General features: G+C 33.4%; 1 protein-coding gene across 1 annotated transcript in view; it reads left to right on the top strand.

Moving 5' to 3' along the window:
• Positions 1-23,391, top strand: part of LOC106460837 (rho guanine nucleotide exchange factor 12-like) — a gene marked incomplete at its 3' end in the record, with an annotated part of 55,162 nt that overhangs the window by 6,186 nt on the left and 25,585 nt on the right. Inside the window, exons 3-6 of the mRNA XM_022387637.1 lie at positions 11,155-11,259; positions 14,357-14,406; positions 15,903-15,960; positions 17,422-17,621. Of these exons, the coding sequence (XP_022243345.1) occupies positions 11,155-11,259; positions 14,357-14,406; positions 15,903-15,960; positions 17,422-17,621 (413 nt within the window). The remainder of the gene's footprint in view (positions 1-11,154; positions 11,260-14,356; positions 14,407-15,902; positions 15,961-17,421; positions 17,622-23,391) is intronic.

Genomic DNA, 23,391 nt, shown 5'->3' with positions numbered 1-23,391 from the left:
ACTTACAAGGGTTTGCTGAGATGCAGAATCTATGACAAAGTTGCACTTTTGACCACCCAGCTTTCCTGTCACGTAGGCACTATGTGTGCTTACCATTTTATACTTAGATGTTGGGACTTTCAAAATGGGGTTTGGTGGGCATCCCTCACCACCAATCATTACTGGTTTGCCGAAGCTGACTTATTGGTAGTATTTTTCTTACACTAGCTCCTCATATGTCCTTGCTCTCCACAGTTCCAACAACCTTTTTGGGTAGATGCTTTTCCTGCCGTGGCATCTTCCCTGTGTTGCCGGGCAAATTGATGATCCTTCGAGATTATGTGAAAATACAGGAAAACAAGTTGAGTTTATTTTAAAAAGTGGGTCTCAATAGAAATGATATACACTGGCAATATACACAGAATATTGTTACAACAGCGGAAGTCGCGTGACGCTGAGAGCATGCGCGCTGGAGTTTCTCGAATTATCGAGGAACCCCGCTAATGTCCGAGTGTTTGCTAGACGCCCTCTTTTTTAGTATATAAGCCTATCGAGAAAAACCAGCGGGATTGAAGATATAGATAATTGAGTCAAACAAACAGTAGGCACCGTAAGAAAGTGTGTGAATCACTGTGATTTATAGCGTGTGTTATAAAAGTTGTTAAGTTTAACGTACTGATTGGAAATTCTGTGTATTACAAAAAAGTTGTATCGAGGAAGAATAAACTGTTTTAATTAAGAAAGGACTTGTATCGCTGAAGTGCCTCGGAAAGAATTTATACCGGAAATTAACAAACAAGCAGATATGTAACAATATATATATGAAAGATATTATGTCCTTGAATTCACAAGATATCGATAGATAAATAGGTAAGTGTTACATATATTGATAATACATAGATAGAGGTTTTTTTCCATAGAGCAGGAAGAGAAACTTTTCTCATAAACCCAATCTTTCCCTTTTCTCGACTTTTGAAAATTGGAGGGTTTTATTTGTAGACGATAACTTTTGGTGTGAAAAAGTTATACTTGTAACAAAATCTTGGGAAATAATAGCAGATCATGTTTTTCGAAATACTGTGCATCCAGCCCCCATGAATGCTCCATGCCGCAGTAGTCACCAAATAAAATGTGCATACTTCACAGACACAATTTTGAAACCCCTGTCTATAGAATTGATAAATGTACCCACATTATACAGAGAATTCATATCTACATTGACAACATAAAAACACTTGTTACACTCACTGACAACATAAGTAAAAGTTTTATACATATTGACAACATAAGTAAAATTGTTATACACATTGACAACATAAGTAAAATTGTTATACACATTGACAATATAAGAAAAATTGTTATACACATTGACAATATAAGAAAAAATTGTTACTCTCACTGACAATATATACAATATTTTAAACACACTGACAGTGTAAAACATTTTAATGTACACTGGCAATATATATAAAAACATTCTTATGCACACTGACATTATATGAAAATTGTTTCTCACACTGATAGTATATATAAAAAAAAATTAATCACACTGACAGCGTAAGAAAACTGTTATTTTTACTGGCAATATATAAAAACATTCTTCATAAATTTCATAAAATTTTAAAGAGACATAAAGAGCTTATTAGCCCATCGAGGATGTCCCTACCAGCTCCCAACTATAACCACCCCTTACTACTCATGTATTCATCCAATCTGTTCTTGAACTCATTTACATTTTCTGCCTCCACCGTCCTTGAAGAAAGCTCATTTAAAAAGCCAACCACTCTGTTTGAAAATTAATACTGTCTAAACTGCAGACGACTCCTATGCTGCCAAAATTTGAATTTATGACCCCTTGTCCTATCGTTTTCAATGCTAAACCCAAACAAGTTTGATGGATATATATTATCAATACCCTTAATAATCTTAAACACTTCAATCAAATCCTTTCTGACAGTTCTCCTCTCCAGACAAAACAAGTTTAGAGATTTTAATATTTTCTCATAGAACAATCCCACCATCCCAGGTATCATCCTAGTGGCTCTTCTCTAAATGAGGCCATACAAGTGATCTATACAGTGAAACAATAAAATATCTTGTCTTATATTCAATATTTCTATAGTTGCTACCCAAAATCGTATTAGCCCTTTTGCTAGCTACAATACACTGTTTAGATGACTAAACAGATTTTTCGATCACAAAACCAATATATATTTTTCAACCACAGTATTTACTGTATTCCTAATTAAATCATAAGAATAATTTGAATTGTAACTACCTACATGCATCACTTTACATTATGGATAGTTAAACATCATCTGCCACGTATTGGCCCAATGCATCAATTGATCTAAATCTCCCTGTAAGTCTGCAGATACAGATAGCCACTCCTAAAATCTTAATGTCATCTGCAAACTTTTGTTAGTCATTCCAGAGTCAATATCATTAATATAAATCAAAAACAGCAGAGGACCCAGCACAGAGCCTTGAGACACACCGCTTGTAACTGTGATCCAGTCAGATCTAACTCTCTGAAATACAGGGTTACGGGCTATTTAATAGGAATAGAGCATTAAAGTGAGGGGAAGGAGTGGCTTTATATGTAAAATGTGAGTTACATCCTGTTGAAGTTGAGTATATCAAAGATAACAGTGTTACGACAGCGGAAGTCACGTGACCCTGGTGACACGTGATGAATTTCTCGAATGATCATGAATGATCGGGAAAGCACGAGTGTATTCGAGACGCACTCTTCTTTAGTATATAACCCTGGCAGAGATAGCTTGCGGGGATGAACGAAGAGAGTTTCGGATAATTTACGATTCTGTTTCGAGCTAGTGTGTGAAGTTATCGAGATTGTGAATCGCTGTGATTTATAGCGTGTATTATAAAAGTAGTTAAGTTTATAGTGACGAGAAACGTATTGATTGTGCAATTACTGTGTGCTAAAAGTTTGTATCGAGGAAGAATAAACTCGTTTAACCAAGAAAGGTCTTGTATTGCTGAAGTTTCTCGGAAAGAACTTCTATCGGAAATTAACAAATAAGCAGATACGCAACAACAGCAAGAAGATTGAATCCATTTGGGATTCTATTAGTGAATATAAAGAGAAAAGGATTTTAGTGGGATCTTGTTACAGACAACCAAATGACACTGATGAAATTAGTGAGAAACTTTACAGTGAGATTAAGATTCCAGCTGTTAATGAGGTCATAATTATGGGAAATTTTAATTTCAGGCATATAGACTGGAAATTGCTATTGTCGAACCGTGATGGAGAAAGGTTTTTAGAAACTGTTCAGTATGACTTTTTCACCAGTTAGTCAAGGAACCTACTAGAAACAATGTTATTTTAGATTTATTGTTAACTTCAAATATAGAACTGATCGAGAGGGTGGAAATTGGGGAATATCTGGGTGCATGTGATCATTGCTCTATTAGGTTCAATGTTTTGCTGCATATGTAGATAAGGAATAGTGATATTTTGGTTACAAATTTCAAAAAAGCTAATTTTGAAGGAACGCGATAAAATTTATCTGTTGTGAATTGGACAGCTGTGTTGTTTGGACGTGGAAACGTTTTAAAGGTAAATTTTAAACTATTCAAGATAAACATATTCCTTATAGAAACAGAAAGGTGTCTGCAAGAAGAAAAAAGTTGGTTCGTAAATGGAATAAGGTATAAAATTAAAGAAAAGCATCAAAACTTTAAAAAAAATTCATTTACTAGTATGATAAGAGATGCCCCCCAGAGGCACAGTGGTATGTTTGTGGACGTGTGTAGCTTTGTACTTAACTTCAAACAAACAAAATTGACAGGAGATTTAAAAGATCATAGAATATGAAGAAAGTTGGTGAAATAGGAAATTAGAACATCAAAAAGGATGAATGAAAATGTAAAAAATAACAATAAGGATTTCTTTAAATACATAAAGGGTAAACAAAACGATAGGATGGGTGTAGGACTTTTGAGGGATGATAATTATGAGATGTCTGGGTTATTAAATTCTGCTTTTTTATCAGTTTTTACTAGTGAAGATTTAAACAATATTCCTCATTTTGAAGAGTTGATAAATAGAAACAAGATAAAACAAAATGATCACATTAATTCTGAGCTGGTTAAGAAAAAATTGGGAAGTTTAAAGAAATATACGGCTTCTGAGCCAGATAATATTTCTCCAAAGATTTTGAAGGAGGTAAAGGATTGGGTATGTGAGACATTTAATACTATTTTTTGTAAGTTCTTCAATAGTGGGCAGGTGTCAGTGGGTTGGAAGTTAGCTAATGTCACTCCTCTTTTCAAGAGAGATGATAAAGATTCTCCTAGTAATTATAGACTCATTAGTCTTTCATCAGTTGTGGGAAAGGTTTTGTAAAGTCTGATACAAATCTCTCAAATTGTTTTCTCTTGAAAAAAGAAGAGTTAAAAAAGATCTGATTGAGGTGTTTAAGATTGTAAAGGGAATTGATGGTGTTGAAGCAACATCTTTTTTCATACTTAACAATGAGAATAGTAGAACTAGGGCACACAAATATAAATTTTGGTAGGGTAGAATTTATCTTCAACTAAGACAGTTTTATTTTTCTAACAGGGTGGTTGGCCTTTGGAATTAGTTGCCTTTGGATGTTGTGAATGCAGTAAATTTAAGTGAGTTTAAGAGAATGTTTGATAAGTTTATGAATGATAAGGGTTGGCTTTAAGATTTTCTTATTTATTTTTTATTTTATTTTACATTTATTTATTAATAGTTTTAGTTTAGTTCAGAGGATTTGACTGCCAAGATGGACCAATATGTCCATGTTGTCCCAAAACATTATGTTATTTATGTTAATTACATTGATGTGAGCAAAGATTGCTGATAATATTAAACTCTTCTGTTATTGAGGTTGTTGAGGTATTATAAGGTGACATGGATCTGTTGGTGAGTTGGACAAATAGTGAACAAACAACCTTTAACTGTGGTAAGTCCATGGTGGTGCATTTAAGTTACCTTGCATAATTTGGATCAAACTCAATAGTGCCACAAAAGAAAAGGATTTTAACATAATAGTAGATAAGTCACTCAAGCCATCAAGGCAGTTATTTATTGTTAGTGGTGAAGCTAATAGAGTTTCATGTCTCACTTAGAATACTGTGTATATTTTTGGTCTGTTTATTTGAGAAAGAATGTTGATTCTCTGGAAAGGGTTCAGAGGAAAGCTACTATGATGATTCCATAGATGGAAAGGTTATTTCTCGGGAATAGGTTAAGATCTCTTATTTTCATTTAAGAAGAAGAGAGTAAGAGGTGATCTTTTTGAAAATTTCAAGATGATCTGGAAGACCGGTAGGAAAAAGCCTTTATACTGATTATGATGACAATAGGAAAAGAAGACATGTTTAAGATTTGAAGAAAGATAGGCTTGTCTCCAGCTAGGAAAGTTTCATTTCTCTAAACTGGCTGATTAACTTATGGAATGAGTTTTCATTAGCAGTAGTGTAAAGTGGCACCTTAAGAGTATAAAAAGGTAATTAATGATTTACAAAAAGTGTGAGCTACATTTTCTTTTTCTTGGGGCTGATGTGTAGGGACATCTTTGAAGGACCAAATGGTCCCTTGTTGACTTTATGCTGTTTTTTTAAATATTAAAATAGCACAAGTTATGAAAACTTAATGATCTCAGTTTTCAAAATACAAAAATGTTTTAATCATTGTTATTTTTATTTTTAAAATAAAGCATAAATGTTTTGTCATGAGCCTTTTTCAGGCACTAGCTTCATTTGTAGCATTTGCAGAGCTAGCACCTGAAAAAGGCTCATGGCCAAACATTTGTGCTTTGTATAGAAAGAAAAGAAAAAAACAATATTTTTTTTGGAGTGTAGGTCATTAAGTCTATTACAAGATGAATAGTTTTCTCAGAAAGATATTACATAAATTAAAATTAGTAGTTTAAATACAAAAATGAGAAAAAATATATTATTTTAAGGATTTAAGTTAAGACTTTTGGCAAGTTGTGAATATAAAAGTTATGTAATAATATTTTTGTTATTCTTTGGATCATTTTGTGAATATCCTTTGTATACAGCATGTGTGAAAGCCCTACATGTAAGTTGAAATTGTCAGTTTTAATGTATATGACAGGATATAGTAGAGGATACATCATATGTGCATGTAAATGTATATATGTGGTAACTTATACTGTACTGTTGTGTTTTTGAAAATTTATGTTTTTACATTTCTAAGTGTTTATTTAGTATGCAATATAAAGATCTAGACATGCTTCTTTCCTTCAGCATAAATTTAAGAAAAATGCTTAATAGAAATATCCATTGACTCTTTTTTTTTTGTGAAACTTAAACTGAATAATATTTTATACATATACACGTACCTCAGTACATATAAATATTATTTTGGTTAGGAACATTAGCACCACATTGATGACATATTTACATGCAATACATTTTCTTTTTCTTTTTTTTTATTGGCTGATCTTTTGTCCAAACAACTGAACCAATTTTATCATATAAAATTGCTAAACAGATCAGTATTACAATCTTTAAGCACACTGAAAACCAATTTTTTGCAAAAATACAAGTATTGGTTATAAAAACAAAGCTGCTTGTTGTTGTTTTTATTCGGCTTGAAGTTCGAGCTCATGAATCTGAAATCTGACTTTTTATTGTATATCTTTGTAAGAATTAGAATACCACAGGTTTAATCATAATTCAGCTTTCTTATAGAAGAATAACCACAGTATACATGAAAATTTGTGAAAAGTTATGTTTGGAAGGAGCTTAATTCTTGTGAGTTTCCATACTTCCATAATTTATTATGTAAATTTTCCTATTAAGGTAAAAATATCAGGACATTTTTATTTCTGTTCAACACCTATTCACCAAAACAATCAGCATTATATACATTGTTATTTTAATTAGTGAGTCTTGACTTAGTAAAGTAATCAGATGGCTTTTGTACCTTTAATATTTCTGGGGGGTGGGGGGGTGTAGAACTGTTTTTTTATCTTTATATACAAGCTTGTCAATGTGCCTGGTCAATCTGAAAGTTTTATAGCTCAACTATTTTTTCTTACTATAATGTCCAAATTATTAGACAATTATACACAGTTGAGGCTGTCCATGACGTTATTTGTAGTGATGCATATCATCAGTCCGGTGGGGTTTATCTATGGGGCTCTGAGGCTGCACATGCAGGTGATTCTGGACATTCTGGAGAGAATTTAGATTTACTTTTTCCAGTGCATTACTTTATTCTGTCATCTTCTCAGGAGGCGAAATTGGGATCAGCTGCCTAAGGCTTCTTTTATTCAGTTGGTAAATCGAGTGTGTAATGTTTTGAGTTTTTCCCCATTTTATTTGTGTCTGCATCTTCCTTGATGGCGGAAAGGTCTGAGGGCAAATACTTAGTTCTCCGTCCATTCCCTGATATTATGGTTCATGCAGGGAGGTTTACTGCTCAATTTTATAAAGGGACAGCTATGACTTGTCTTTCCAACAAAATTAAGAGGGATGATAAATATCTTAGCATCATATTTCGGGTCAGATGAATCCTAGAAACTTGTGATCTATTCAGCTTTACCAAAGACTCCATTCTGGAACCTCAAATTTCCAGGAGCAGTTCTGTTTCTTGAGAGTCTAAATACAAGTCCACATGGCAGTAGTAGGCTAAAGCATGTTGTTTCAACAACCATGGCACCTCTCAGAGATTGCCACATCAATTTGATGATGAGTTGGGACAAATATTAACATCTACATTGGTTCGATTGTCAGCTTCTGCCATTTCCCTAGTCTCTTGGCTGGTATGTTGTCAGGATCTCTGTGGTAGAGATGCATTGTTGGAGGGAGCCCATTGAAATGTTGTCGCCCTTCATGAGTTACATGAGGCCCCTTTCTCTGACCCTTGATTTTTGAGGTCATTACAGAGTTGTTGGAATCAAGGGTTGATGTTGCCCACCTGCATTCATCCCTGTTGTTGTTGACTTCTTGACTTCCCTTAGCTACTACAGGGGTCATAGTTCTACCCTTACTTGAGTGTCCTGATCTCAGTCCATTGGTACCCAGAATAGATTCCATCCATATCCATGAGGTTCCTCTGTCCTGTTAGAATGCTATCAGCAGATGCAGTAGCTACCATATGACTTTGGAGTTGGTGGGGGCATTGCTCTGAGAATTTCTGTACACGAGGAAAACCTTTACCATGGATCCATAGGCACTGCTGGTTCTTCCATCAGGATTATTCATTAACTTCACATCTTCACCACCATTATCCACCCAACCTGTAGTATTTCTGCCTCCTGCAGATCCTCAGATTTCAGAACTTTGTTCCAGGGCTGTCAGAGATTTGTTGGTCGAGGGAGCAGTGTAGAGAGTTGTCCCAGTTCTTCCAAGGTTTTATTCCCATCTATTTGTTGTGCCCAAGATGACAGGAGATTGGCGTCTAGCCATCAATCTTTCTTGTCCACATCAATTCCTAGATACTCCAAGGCAAACGATGGAGTCATTCCTCACTCTGTGTTGGCATTGTTTTACCAGGACTGTGGATGACCAGGTTCAATGTCACTGACACCTATCTGCATGAATATTTTTAGTCACCTGTCCGATATGATGATAAGTTTACTTTATTTGGTGAACGTAATAAAACCCTCATATTTACAGACACTGCAACTCATAATAAATCTATTGAAAGTTAATGATACCATAATTTTAAACAAAGAACAAAACTGAACATTAGCAAGATACCTTTATTAAATCTTAAGCAATATCCAGTCCTGTGACTTCTCTGAACATTGTATATTTGTTACTATGTTATTGTTCTAATAAAGTTTTCTTTGCTACCCATTCAAACCATCCCTAAACTGTATAAATTTACATTATCTCAGGTTATTTGATGTCTTCTCATTGAAGAAAATTTTTGTAGATTTCAAACAGATATAAGTTAACACAAAACTACTTTTGCAATTTACTAATGAAAGGAAGATTTACATAAACTATTTACAAAAAACAAATTAAACACATATATTTATTACTATGTGATAGCCCATGAGTTGTGTGGAAAATTCCATAAAAATATTTTGAAAAAAATATGATTTATAGAATAAAAAATATTTTTCGTAAAAGCAAATTTATATACATGTATACTTGTGAAATGGGAGATGTCTGATTTATTAGAGTAATTAAACATTAATAATAGTAAATACAGATATTATGGGAATTGTGTGGTGGATTCAAGAAATGAAATGTAAATTGAGATATATTTGTGATCAAAAACTGCAATTTGTTAATTAGAAACATCATTTGCTTTTCATGAAGTTTTTATGTTATGTACAGTAATAATAATACGTGTACATGACATACATAAAGTAGCTCAGTGATATTATCTGTGATTGGAATAATAAAATGGCAATCTGTTTTTCTTATAGCTTTTTTTTTAAGTTTTCGGTACATATGTAAAAGCTATAAAATTATCACTTTAGATTCAAAAAGAAAACTTTTCTTTTGTATAAGCATTTTAAGCTACTGTGATTATCAGTTGGTTGAATTCACAAATTTTGGTGTATAGAAGTACAGAACAGTACTTCTCTGATTAGCCATAAGATGGGCATCTGTGTAAGCTGCTTCCAAATTTATAGAGCACATTTTTAGGGCATCATAAGTATTAATATTTCAATTATATTAAATAAACAGTTGCTCAGTGTAAATAACACATGTAATGCAAGTAAAATGGCATGTTTAAAGAGAACGCATGACTTGATTTAGTGATAATCAGTTTATAACCATGGAATTAAAAGAATTTTTTTATTATTCACTTAAATCAATAGTACTTAGATCACACATGCATGAAATTTAGAACATTTTTTCTCTCCTAGGAGGTTATTATATGGGCCAATTTAAAATGTGAACTGGGAAATAGGTACACAAGAATATCAGGGTAACCTATAAGCTTTGGGTTCTCTATTCATGTGGCAAAGGTGACAAGACTGGATATAAAAAATTACAAGTTTGATAATGGGTTTTGTCAGATCTGTTTTTCTTAAAAATATAATCTTTCACCACCACACCTTTTTAAGCACATAGGTATATGTACATTGTAACATTGTATACCTCAATTTTCTGTATTGAGCTAACATGCCACTTGATGTTGTTATATACACTTACATATACCTAATATTATAGAACCTGAAGTACAGTGTACATGTAGTCTGACAGCCATTTGAAAAGATGAACTGATGTGAATATGTGTGTGTGTTGTACAACCTCAGTTTTCATTACTAACCTGCTAAAAGCATAGCAGATGACATAAAATTTTATTTCTTTTGTAAAATTCTATGAATAGTATGAAAAAAAAAGCTTAACTGCAGTGCATCTTGGGTTTTGTGTTTTTTTCTTACATGTTTGTGAAAAGTATATAATTTCTTTCAATTTTTTGTGTACACTGATTATCCAAACACTACTATGAAGATTTTCCCTAATTCACAACTTACTAGAAATCTCTTTATGCCAAAACTGTCTTGGCATTGTTGCTTTAAACATTCTGAAAGACTAAGCTTAATTATTAATTAATTATTTATGCATGAACACTACATCAAACAGTGATGTCATGTAACCATATTTTCAGATTAAGCTTGTGCAAAAGAAATAAAAAAAAAGCCTAACTCCTAATTATGCCACGAAAAGTTTTTAGAACCTGTCCCAAGGAAGTCTAAAAAGTAACAATGTAACTTGTTATTACACAGTAATATATTAGAAACTAGAAAAAATAAAGAATGTAATGTCAAAATTGATAAAGATGGTGAGTTTGATAAAACTTTTCAATGGAGCTGTAAGTATTTTTTATGAAAAAATTTAACTTAAACTAGTGCAGTGTGAATTTTTGGTTGGAAAAAGGTGTAATGGTATTTCCAGCTTCACTGTACTCTTGAAGCTCAGGCCATATGTACAATTTAGTTGAAAAACCTCATCAGATGTGGCCTGTATTAGTGCTGTTACCGTACTAGATGGTACATGTATAATTCATCTTTCTCACTGGAAACCCAAATTAGACTAATTGAAATTACGGTGTAAAATGAAGTCGTCTTCGTTCACGATGTGATATTTTATGTTATACACAATAAATCTAATTTAAGTAATATGAATCTTATTATTACTCATTTAATGTTTGTTAATGTTTTTTTCGAAAAGCTGAACAATTTGTTAGTCGGACTGTGATTGTGCAGAAAGATGAAAATGGATATGGATTTACAGTGACGGGACATAATCCTGTGTATGTGCAGTCAGTTAAAGCAGGTGAGTGATTATTCCAGTTTGTGTGCAATTGTTATTAATATATCTGTTGATACAAACTTTAATTTCAGAATTTTGTTCAATAGAAAATGTCTCTTTACAAAAATAATATGCATAGATTTTTGTGCAGGTTGTAGTATTAACTTCTGATTAGAGCAAGCTACTTACTTAGGGTTTGGCAAGTTTAGGAGATTTAGGTTTGTCCTAAATCCAAATCTTAAAAATGCAAAACAGTCTCTATAATAAAAGTGTAAAAATAATACTAAATGAAAACTTATAAATAAAATACTTTAAACAGTCCAACCTATACTGTTAATTTAAGTAACATGAAAGAAATAATAGAATATACCTTGCATATGGAACATATAAACCTTAGCTGTAAGTGTCAAGTACTATCGGAGTCCACTAAGTAATAAATAAAAAAACAGTGATTTCATCATCAGCATTACAATAAATTAGTCACTGTTTACTTTTATTAGATTATCTGGCTTGTAGTTTAGCATCAAATTTGTACAATTCATACAGAATCATCCAAAAGTCAAAGGAACTAGTATATTTATTTTTCTAGAAATGTATTGTATGTACTATTGAGTTGTTATGCAAAAATTTAGGCATTTATCATACATACTGTGAAACCACTTTTATTTACAAGTTCCTTCGAATGAGATACATAACATTGTAATCAGTGTTTACCAATAGTAAGTTCATTAATTTGGTTAATGCATTGATTTTGTTTTTGTATCAGATTTACTTTTGATTCCTGCATTATACATGCTTATCTCTGTACTTGTGTCATCTAAATATTTGTTTCAAAGAAGTATCTTTTGTACAGATCTTGATATAGTGGTTTTTTCAAGTTGTTGGATATATATATTTCTGATGTGTTAAGTGAAAGGGGTGATCCATTTGGAATGTCATCAGACATATATAGTGTAAAATTATCAATCTTGATATGGTGGTTTCTTCAAGTTGTTGAATATATATTTCTGATGTGTTAAGTGAAAGGGGTGATCCAGTTGGAATGCCATCAGACATACATAGTGTAAAATTATCAGAGTTTCAATGAAATATCTAGGAGTTTAAAGAAGTGCTCTATAGATATATTAGTGTTAAATTGTCCTATGGCCTCTTCAGTAGGGCAAGTAAAGAGTAAGATTCATCGACTAAATAACACTCTTACTTTCTTCTTTCAAAATGATAATGAAATGCTCAAAAGTTAATTCACCTATATATATATATCCAAGGAACAATTAAGTAACAATAATAATGACTTCTTTACCCTTAATTTTAGAGGACTCGACTGTTCTGAAAGTTTTTCTTTGATATTATTTATATAATATTTCTCTTTTATGATTATAATGTATTTTTTCTATTCAACTAGATCACACAACTTTTCATCTTTGAAACTTGTTCTAGACTGACAAAAATCTAGTTAGGCCTACTTTGATAAAGATTGTGTTTGATAATAATTCCAATACTAAAGCCAAAAGCTTGCACTGAATAAACCTTAAGCAAGAAAATGCCTTCTCATTCTAATTTATTTTATATATATATATATAATTATACAGTTATTAAAAAGTTAAGTAAGAGCATTCTTTATCCAGGTCAAAATTCAGTTATTATGTGTGTATGTTATTAGAGTGTATGGTGAAAAAAGAAATCATAATTATTTAAAAACAAGGTCACATTTTTCAGTTCTTAGTTTTATATACATAAATTTTTTATTTTGTTATAATTAACTATACAGCATTATCCAGTAATATAAGGAAAATGCAAAAGGTCATGAAAATAAAAAGTAAATTATTTACTGAACAATCCTTTTTTTCAGATGTATTTGTTAATAAGAAGTGTTTATATATATTACTATGATTAGTGCATGTAGTAAACTGTCTTTCATTACAAGTTCTTTAATAAATTATATTAATTGTTTCAAACTAAAAAGTACTTTAGTTTAACAAACTTATTTACAGAGTTCACAAACATATACTATATGAAGCAGTTGACAAGTTTCACCGGTTACTTTGTTATTCCCCAAGTGAAAGAGTGGTTGCTTCATTATACTGTAATGTTCATCACATTTCACACAACAAGAATTTTTGGGGCTGTTTTTTTTTTTTTCTTTTTCACCAGCATTCAGAATCAAGACTCACTCTTTGTTTTATATTGTTGGATTGGGTCCACTTGTCTATACTATTGAGTCTTTCAGGTACAATATACAATCTAATAGTAGGAATATTTACAATATCTTGTAAAGTAATTTGAAATAAAGCTTAGATCCACTATTAGGGAACAATAAATTTACAGTGATATGAGTTTTGACACTTTCTTATGTCTTCTTCAATCTGACTGTTATTTATGAGAGAAACAAACCGTACAACTTGTAATGAAAGTTTCAAGCTGTTTCAGGGCATGAAGCATCAAAAAGAGGTTAAACTAAAACTTAGAGGTGTTAAAGTTTGACAATCTTTAAATTAGTGAACTTTTCACCATTCTTCTTTGACAAAATTTATTATTTTATATATTATTTTGGCTGATTTCTTGTGTGAAAAGTATTGAAACTTGCATCCACATAAATTGATTGTTCCCTAATAGTGGATCTAAACTTAATTTTAGGTTACTTTACATAGAGCTGTGTGTTTACTTACTATTAGAATGGTATCCTTGAAGGAACAAAAATAATTACAAATTTTTCAAAAACCACTGGAGCATTAACCTTCTTTATAGAAACTACAGAACACTGCTGTAAATTGCAATATGGAAAAAGTTATGGTGAAAATTTCTAATAAGAAGTATGTGGTATAAAGTTTTCCAAACAGATAAGAATTTCTTATACTTGTTGTCTTACAGACTTAAAAATAACACTAGGTTATGGTCTTTCATTTTCTTTCAGAAATGCTGACCTTAACCCTTAATTTAGTATCTGATGTTGTTAGATTGGCTAAAAGCAATAATAGTGATTTGAACTTTTTTTTCATGGATGTGTAATCATCACACTATTTAACAATGGGAAGAAAGACTTAGTTATATTAAGCATTTTTCAATTTTGTCTGTCTTTTAAAGTTGACATTTTTCTAAAATTGGGCTAATTATTACTTGGTAGATGGTGCTGCTTCAAGGGCTGGAGTCCAAATAATGGATCAAGTAATTAAGGTATGTATAAAAAAAGTTTAAGATTAAAATTTTATTTGTAAGCTGGTTTCCTTGTAAGTGGTTCTTAAATGTATGTGATAGTTATAATGAAGGTTTTCATATGATGTTGGACATTGTAACAGACAAAATATTTTAGTATTTGACAAGTAATCTTATTATAATTTTGTTTTATTGTAATGAATAAGTAGAAATAGTTTTTTTCTCGGCAAGATGCTCATATTTGGTAACCCTTTACCGACCACAGAAGATTTGAGTAACCAGATTTTACTCCCATTTGAGTATTGAAATTAGTTGTCTTACTAGTTCCGCATATAGCTACAGTATAGCAGTTCTTTGAAACTATTTTAATGATGGCAAACATCTAATTAAATCTAGGTGTATGAAGTATAAAGTATTGCCAAATGAAGTCTAAATGTAATTAAATACTTGGTGGGGGAGACTCATGCTGAGCACACAAAACATGTTTAGGTGTGTTATTTTGTATTTGAATGTACAAATATCATAAAATGTAAAGGCAGTTCTATGTACATAAGATAATAAAACGGTTAATTGACTTGCGTAGACTATTCACATAAGAGATTAGGTATATGAATCTGATGGCAGTGTGGGGTGTCTGAGTGACTGCAAGGTTAAACCTATACCTACCACAACATGAGATACACACTAAATATCTCTAGTACAAAAGAAACTTTGAGCTAAATGGTCTGAACAAAAATGACAAACTGATTGACATATCTAGTAAAGAGACACCAGATCTAGAAACATTTTCAAAATCTAGATTTCTGTGGTCAAATATTAAAATGCAGCAGGGTTATGGTACTAATATTCTAAGTGTGTATAAACTAGTGAAATTCATGCACTAAACCTTAACACCTAAACAGTGCTGTTTGAAAGGGGTCTCTGAGGGATGACAGATACATTCCCCAAACACCTTTCTCTGTGCAATGCATAGTACTATCTACACCCACCCTTCCCTTATGCTTATTGTAACATCGTCCATACTTCTCTACTCCTAATTTCATTTTTGCATAGTTTAATGAAGTTTTATAGGCACAGATACATCACTGTTTTAATTGTATAGGTTTTCTCACTCAAACTTATGTATCAAGAGATGTCAAGTATTTGTTAATTTTTAGATAATTCCTTGTAAAAGTTTAGTTTTTGATATTTAGTCTTGGTTTATTTAAGTAACTATTTAAATTGCCTTGTAAAATTAAATATTAAGGACAAAAGGGTTTTGATAAAACTGATGGAGAATGTATTATTCTTTCAACTTTTAACTGATTATGCTTGTAGGCTATTTTTGTTATAATGATGTTTTTTGTGTTATATTACTTAATGTTGCTTTGTAATTGAAACTGTAATTGTAAGGGGACACTAGGAAAATTGTTCTCAAAATTTTGAACTCACATTGAGTTTTCAAAATCACCTCAAAGTATATTGGTTTTGTCATAATTCATTTGTCAAATGTCTTACTGATTTTTGTGCTTGTTTAGGTGAATGGCACACTGGTAACTCACATGGATCACAAAGCAGTTGTGGAACTCATTAAATGTCAGTGTTATTTTCATTCTTAATTTATTTAATATAATTGTTTCTCTATTTGTGGATCATGTTATACAAATGTGCATGGTGACTAACCAAAAAAAATGTTTATGCATACTTTTTAATATAATCAGTTAGAAGCTTAAACGAGAGAAACTGCTTACAGTAGCTGGAACTGGTGAGCACAGTGCAACAGTTGTGTAGATAGTGATGATCTTGGATTTAATTTTTTATTCATTAAAAATGCCTAAATATTAATTAAGTAAAGGTAGAAAATTATAAAGATTTTTAATACAAATTGTGTGCAAGACATCAAATGCTTTAGTATAAGCTAAAAAAAATTCTACAGTCTAAAATGTAACATTTGGATCAGTACTCCAGTGATTTTGTTTTGTATCATGTTTGTTAGCATTCTAGACATTTCTCAATGATAAGGCCTTTTTCTGTGATTCTGAAAAGAAGAGTAACCATGTCTCATGTTTGCAAATGAATTTTGAGATTACTTCTATTTGGTGTTAATAAAGGTGATTTACTAACAAAAGTATTTAAATATTTTTGTTTAAAACTCAAAGAGCATTTTTAATTTCAAATTATTGATTTTTTTTTTCATGTATACATTTTGTTTCTGAAGAAGGCCTAGAAATTTTTTGTGTGAAATTCAGTTGGGTTGTAACCTTTTATAAATTACCATTTGGTTAGGTATTAATTAATACTCAGTTAAAAGACCATATTTTTCTGCCTTTAACTATCATAAGTTCAAACTAAGTTTCTGCCCCTTTAGTCATTTTAAAATGATTGGTAAGAGACCATGGTTATTCTTTTTCTTATTATTTTTTAATTGATAAAAAAAGCTAATTGTCAAAAGGAATACAAAAAATAAATTATTTTTGCTTTTTCAGTTGGTTTATGTATTCTTTAAATTAAATGGGTCTTTTGGTTTTAAATATTTTTGTCACTTGAAAAGTGGCCATATTTTCGTTTTTGTTTTTACTACAAGAAGGTTTTTTGTAGAAATAGATTCTTCATGCATGATTTAAATATATTCAAAAGTAATAGAATTTTTTAAGTACTAAAGCTGATCAGGTTTACACACATTGATTTTAAAAGTTTCAAATGCAATATCTGGGTCAGTAACTTTTTCAAAGGATTCTGATAATCAGAAAAAATCCCAGAATAATTTTTTATTGATAATATATGTTAAGCTATTTAAAATCAAAATTTTGCTTTTATTTCTATTGTACAGTACAACACAAGTCACGTTAAGTACTAAAACCCATACCATGACGAGATGAAGATTTAATTATTACCAGTTTCCAACTACCAAACGTTGTTCTTTTAAATTTTCCTATATTCTAAGGTTAAACTACAAAAGAAGATTGAACCTCAAAATAGTAAATTTGTTCATACTCTTTTGAAGAAGTGTTTATGAAAATTAATTTTTATTTGTGTTTTTATATTTTATGTAAATAGCTGGATCCTATGTAGCGTTGACTTTGAGCAATAGAGTGAGTCGTGTTAGATCCCCTTTAAGTGACTGCCAGCACCAGTCTCCCGAGAGTCAGAGTAGACACTCCCCAAGTCGGTTGCTGTCTGGCAATTCACTAAGTCCAGTAAGTCCCACCAGAACCTCTATCCAGACTGAGAGAATAACAAGACCTCAACCAGTAGATGTAAGTTTTTGTTTCCCCAAGATATTGGTACTTTCAGAGTGGCTCATAAAAACACCAAATTTTGTAAGTTTGTCAGATAAATAATAGTTGTAAATAAAAGATGTTTATTATATTGTTTTTCCATTATGGTAGACTACCTCTGATCACATGTACAGCTTTTCTTGTTCAGTACTGCTCTGTATATGCAAAAATGTTTTACATGCCACAAGCCTTCAACTCCCACTTACCCCATGATCGACTCTTTAGGCTTTGATTACTCATGTATCCCATTCTAATACCATGACCTGTCTCATAACTATTTCTCATCCTGCAACCTCCCATCCTTTATCTGCTCCTACCACTAGGTGTTCGAAAATTTTGCCATGTGTCTCTAAGTTGTGTTCATTGTCGCCAGCAGTTCCAATGACTTTCAGGGTGTTTCCTCTCCAATTGGGGCATGTTTAGCTGATTTTGTTCTCCTATGGTGGTTATTTACTACCAATTCTTGGGTGATCCAAGTTTTGTCAGAATGATATTTCCTCCTTTTTTTTTCTTTCCATTCCACTTTTGTCTCCTGTACTGTTTTCCTTCCCATTAACTCGGGATCCAGCTATCTGTCTGAGTCTATGCAAGGTTGTGCTGACTCTTCTATCCCAGAATGCTGTGAAGCCTGTCAACCAGCCTTCTCCAGGATTTTACTTCTGGTTTTTTGTCCTATGATCCATTTGTCTTGCCTCAACCAATTACTGGTTCTTTTTCGATTTCCTCATGGACTCTTTTATCACATTTGTGTTGTTTTTTTTTCTCTAGGACTATGGATGACCAAGGGGTAGACATCTCAAATGCCTATCTCCATATTCATGTTTCTCATCAATCCAGATACTATCTTCAGTTTGTCCACTAATGGATTGTGTATCAGTTTCACACCTAGTCTTTTGGGCTTGCGTCAATTTCATATACTTGGTCTGCTCCAGATAGACTTCTGTGTCCAGTATATGCTTTTTGTTGCTTAATTGCCTGCATGGCTTCCTATAGTGACCTTTCTTCTTCTACTCTTACAATTTGTGAGTGTCAACTGCTTCTATTGGTCTATTCTTCCCTAATTCTGTCCCAAGTGTCTTTGCCTAAGATTGGGTACCCTCCCTTTTTCTTGAAGTCTCAACTCCATCGTCCATTAGAAAAAAAACTTCAGTCAGAATGTGGCCGACTCTTCATACGTTCATCTCCCACCATCTTCATTGGGTAGCTGTTTCTTCTTCAGCAAGGTACTGCCTTACGCCTGTTTCCACACTTCAAATTTCGGTATGGCTGTAACTGAGCAGGTTATCTTTTGTATATATATATTTTTCCCCTCAGTGGCATGTCCCACTTAGGATTCAGATCCTGCTCAGTGGGGAGTGTTACCTGTCCAGGTTTGCTTCCTATATCTCAAATCCACACTGTATAGCCACACAATATACCCATGGCCAATAACGCACACTGTTGAGATGGGTTTTTTCATAAGATTGCTATTCGGTCTTTCCTCATGATATATTTGCTTCATTAATATGCCTGTTCTGTACCATATTAACCCATGGACTTACATGAGTAAAGCAGAAGAGGATAGCTGCCAATCCCTGCCATTCTTTTGATTGAATAAATCAAGGGAGTCTGCTTTTCAATTTAAAGTTTTCGTGATCACCCATTACACTGTTTCTGGTGTTGGTGTTCTTCTGGACTCTTCCACCGTATTTTATCCTCTTTGTTCATCTAATAGAGTATTTGTGTTCTTGCCACTTTCTAATTCTGAGCTACTGGGGTGGTGGATCATGGAGGAGTCCTCCTGAATGTCTTTGTTTCCATTTACTAGAGAGTAGGGTGGTGGTGTTCTTCTGGTGTAAATGGTGTGTGATTTTCCAATCATGCACTTCACCTCAGTGCAGTGGATCCCAGAGGTTTATGTTGCACCCAGCTTCTGTGTAGTTCTATCTGGAGGGTGAGGTTGCTTATATTTTCTAGATGGGATCCATTTACATGCAGTGGGAGCCAGAGGGTGATGTTGCACTTCAACATCTGTGTAGTCCTATCTTGGGGATGACGTTGAGCATGTCTACAAATAAATATGCTCCGTTTCCTTGCAATGGATCCCAGAGGTTGATGTTGTGGGCAGCTTCTGTGCTGTTCTATCCAGAGGGTGAGGTTGCTTATATTTTATAGCTGCAATCCACTTCCAGGTGGTGGGACCCAAAGAGTACTATGGTTCTCCAGCCTTTGTGTGGTCTTATTCAGAAGATCATATTGTTCTGGATTAGATCCATCACAATGCAGTTCACCCCTCATCCTACCATTACCTAGGTCTCGGTTCCCAGTTAGTGATTTTGGATTAGAGCTGGATAAATCAACCTGAATCTTCACAAATGTGTAGGTGGTGATACCTCTTCCTCACACAATTTGCCTCAGGATCTCAGGTTGATGTTGCACCCTGCTTTTGTGTACTTCTCTCTGGAGAGTGAGATTGCTATATACTTCTGGACGTGATTCACTTTGGTGCAGTGGAACCAGAAGGGTGGTGTTGCACTCTGGCTTCTGTGTGGTCCTATCCAGAGGATAATGTTGATCAAGGCAACAGTTCTTCATCCCACACTTCACCTCAGGGTGTTTTCACTGCCTGAGGCTGATGTTGCACAGTGGGGTGCCACTCTGATTGAGTTTAATGTGACCTGCCATGTGGACACATCTCTTTCTACCATCATTTGAATGTGTGGTTGGTTGTGGATTTGTGCACATGTGCCAATTTTGTTGATCAGTTTGCACAGTATATCCTTCCATTCTACTTAACTGGAGGTGGAGATGGTGTGGACCCTCCTCCTACAATGGGTCTGAGGTTTTGTTACTGATACCACTGGAGTTGACCAGCTGCTTGTGATCTGTTGCACCCTAGCCACTATACACCTTGGAGCACTTCCAAACTTCCATTTTTGTTTTTCTCACATTCTTGTATGTAGATGGTTCTTCTACAGTCTTTCTTCTATGCGATTGAGCTTCCGATATACTGTGATTCAGATTTCAACCCAACTGTTTGTCTTTCCTTTTTTGGTTGTGTTCCTTCCACTTTCCACTTGTGTATGCAACATCTATTTCACTTTGGGTATATAGTATACCTAGTACAGAAGTGATGCAGTCTCCCACGTGTGTTCCTCTCCTAACGGGGATCATACTTCATAGGTGTTCTTTGTATGCTTTTAAAGGATACTTATTTTCTATCCCTCGCACTGGTCCCTCTGCCTATTCTTGCTATACATGTGAATGGAGGTAATATACTGTATCAGAAGTTATTATTTTCCTATACTGAAAATATATTTCTGATTAGGTATTTACCTCTTCTCACCCTTCCTCCCCACTGAAAAGTGGTGCTTTTATTTTCTGCCTAATCTCAAAGTGATGATTCGCTAGTATCAAATAGAGGGAGTCATATGATTTACATGCGAGATGCAGTTGAATCACATTGATCATGGGGTACATGGGAATTCAAGGCTTGTGGCATGCAAGATATTTTTCATATAAAGGGCAGCACTGGATGAGAATAGCTATACATGTGAGAAGAGGTTAAGTAACTATCAGAAAATTATTTTCAGTTTAGGAAAATAATAACTTTTGTATTATATCTAACACTTCTGCTATATATATAATTCCAGTTTCATTGTTATATTGTATGAAAATGTTGTAGATGTTTTTAAATGTAGCTTTTTGCCATTAAAGTACATTGTTTCTGCTGAACTAACCTGAATCTGTTTTTAAAAGGTAGGTCTACTTGAACCACATAACTGATGTTACTGTTGACTTACCTCTCCTTTTCAAAAAATAAATATTTTAAAAAATTCCTGTATTAATTAATACTCCTGAATTTCTTCCATTTCATTCTTAGTCATAAATTCGTATAAAATTTGAAAAAGTGAGCAGTTGTTTTACTAGAAAATTAAAAGTCTTTGTTAAACTTTTAACTATCAGACTGGTTATTCAGTTATCTCACTGTTTTATTCTTGGATTTTTTTTTTTGAGTAATTGCAATAAGGAGGAGGAATTTTTTTGCCTAATTCATTTAATTTTAGAATATTTTACTTTTAGAAAGGTTCAAATCTATGGCTTCAGTTTTTTTAGCAGTAATATTTACTGAAAAAGTCAAGGAAGTTGTTAAAACATTAGTATACTGTTTGAATTGTACAAATATTTTAAAGGATGCTTTATAATGATTTTCAAGTTCACTAAAATAAAGAAGGAAATATTTATTCCAAAACTATTTGATTACCTCTCTTCACACAGTAGCTGTTCCTCGTATGTCTGTGTTTGAAATTTTATGCATGCCACTAGCTTTGAGCTATCTCCCACCTAAGACTTGTGTTATAACTGTGCTAGTACATGATGTGATCATGATGCAATAACAGCCTTCCACAAATAAGAGGGCAACACATCTCCCATGTATTGTAGTAGATCCCCATAAACCCTTGCACTTGAAATTTACTTCATTCTTATCCATGGCTCTGTCTTTAATGGATGTGTTTTTTTTTTCTTGAGATTGGTGCTGTCTTTTCACAGTGTTAACTTTTTTGGTTTCTTTTTAGTTTGTTTGAAATCAAAAGTAACAGAAAGCATTAAACCTATCCACCCTAGCTCCTGAAGTTCTTATTGTTGAGATGGGTTTTTTGCAAGACTACTGCAGTGGTATATAAATATCATTGTCCATTCTAGATCGTACCTTCCATGGACTATTATGGAAGAAGCCAGCAACAGGGGAGTGTGTGTGTTCACTTCCCTGGCTTGCACATGCAGGCTTTTCAAATTAAGTTTAGTGGTAAATACTTTTTTCTCTAGTGAAAGACTTTTGAAGTGGTTAGATCCGATTGGGTACAGGCACCTTTCCAGTGTCTCTGCAGTGTGAATTCTTTCTTGCCTGGTTTTCAAGTGGAACACAGGAGCATCTTGTCACTTCAAATTCCTATCTGCAGGAGTAATTGACTTGGAGAGTTCCTCACTGATTATACACTCCCTCCGGAGAGAGTTTGAGTGGGCAGCACAATGCAGTGGGAAGTAGAGCAGGGATATTCATGTTAATGTAGTGCTCCCCCCTATTATATGATATGTCGGTTGCTTGGTGGTTTGGGCAGATGGATGGGACAAAGTGTTCTCCTCACCTGACAGGAAGGAACTTAGCCCCCATTCCTGTGTATAATGCGAATAAATTGTACAATAGAATGTATACCAAACCATATAATCTGATCATTGTCCTAGTCACACTACACCTCATGTCCGACGAACTGGCTGGGTGTAAATGCTCAGTTGTTCATGTCTTTTTTTTCACCCATCTCTGTGACACATTGGTTCATTTCACTTTCCTCCTCCTTTCATACCTCCATCTTGGTGAAGAGTATACCATGCAGGAGATGGATGTGGTCTTCCATGTGTGTTATCCTTCTAATAAGCCCTCACTATAGGATGTCACACTCAATGTACTTTCTCCTTCAGTCACCTTCCCAAGAGAGCTCATCTAGGTTTTCACAATTGCACTGGCCACTCCTCCATATCAATATGGGATTCTAGCTACTGTGTGCAGAGAGGTAAGCATATCATTTAGGAAGTTAACATTTTCCTTACCTGAAAATGTATTTCTAATAAATACTTAACTCTCTGCATATCTTCCCATCTTTCCTCTCCACTACTGGCACAAGTTACTCATGCCTTGTCTAAGAATGAAGTTAGTTTTGAGTGAAAGTGCTTATGAGGATCTACTGCACATGGAGGATGTGTCACCCTCCTA

The sequence above is a fragment of the Limulus polyphemus genome, unplaced genomic scaffold, assembly GCF_000517525.1.
Source record: "Limulus polyphemus unplaced genomic scaffold, Limulus_polyphemus-2.1.2 Scaffold846, whole genome shotgun sequence".
NCBI classification, from domain to species: Eukaryota; Metazoa; Arthropoda; class Merostomata; order Xiphosura; family Limulidae; genus Limulus; species Limulus polyphemus.
Note: the sequence above shows the minus strand (reverse complement) of the source record. Positions and strands in the feature narration are given on the sequence as shown.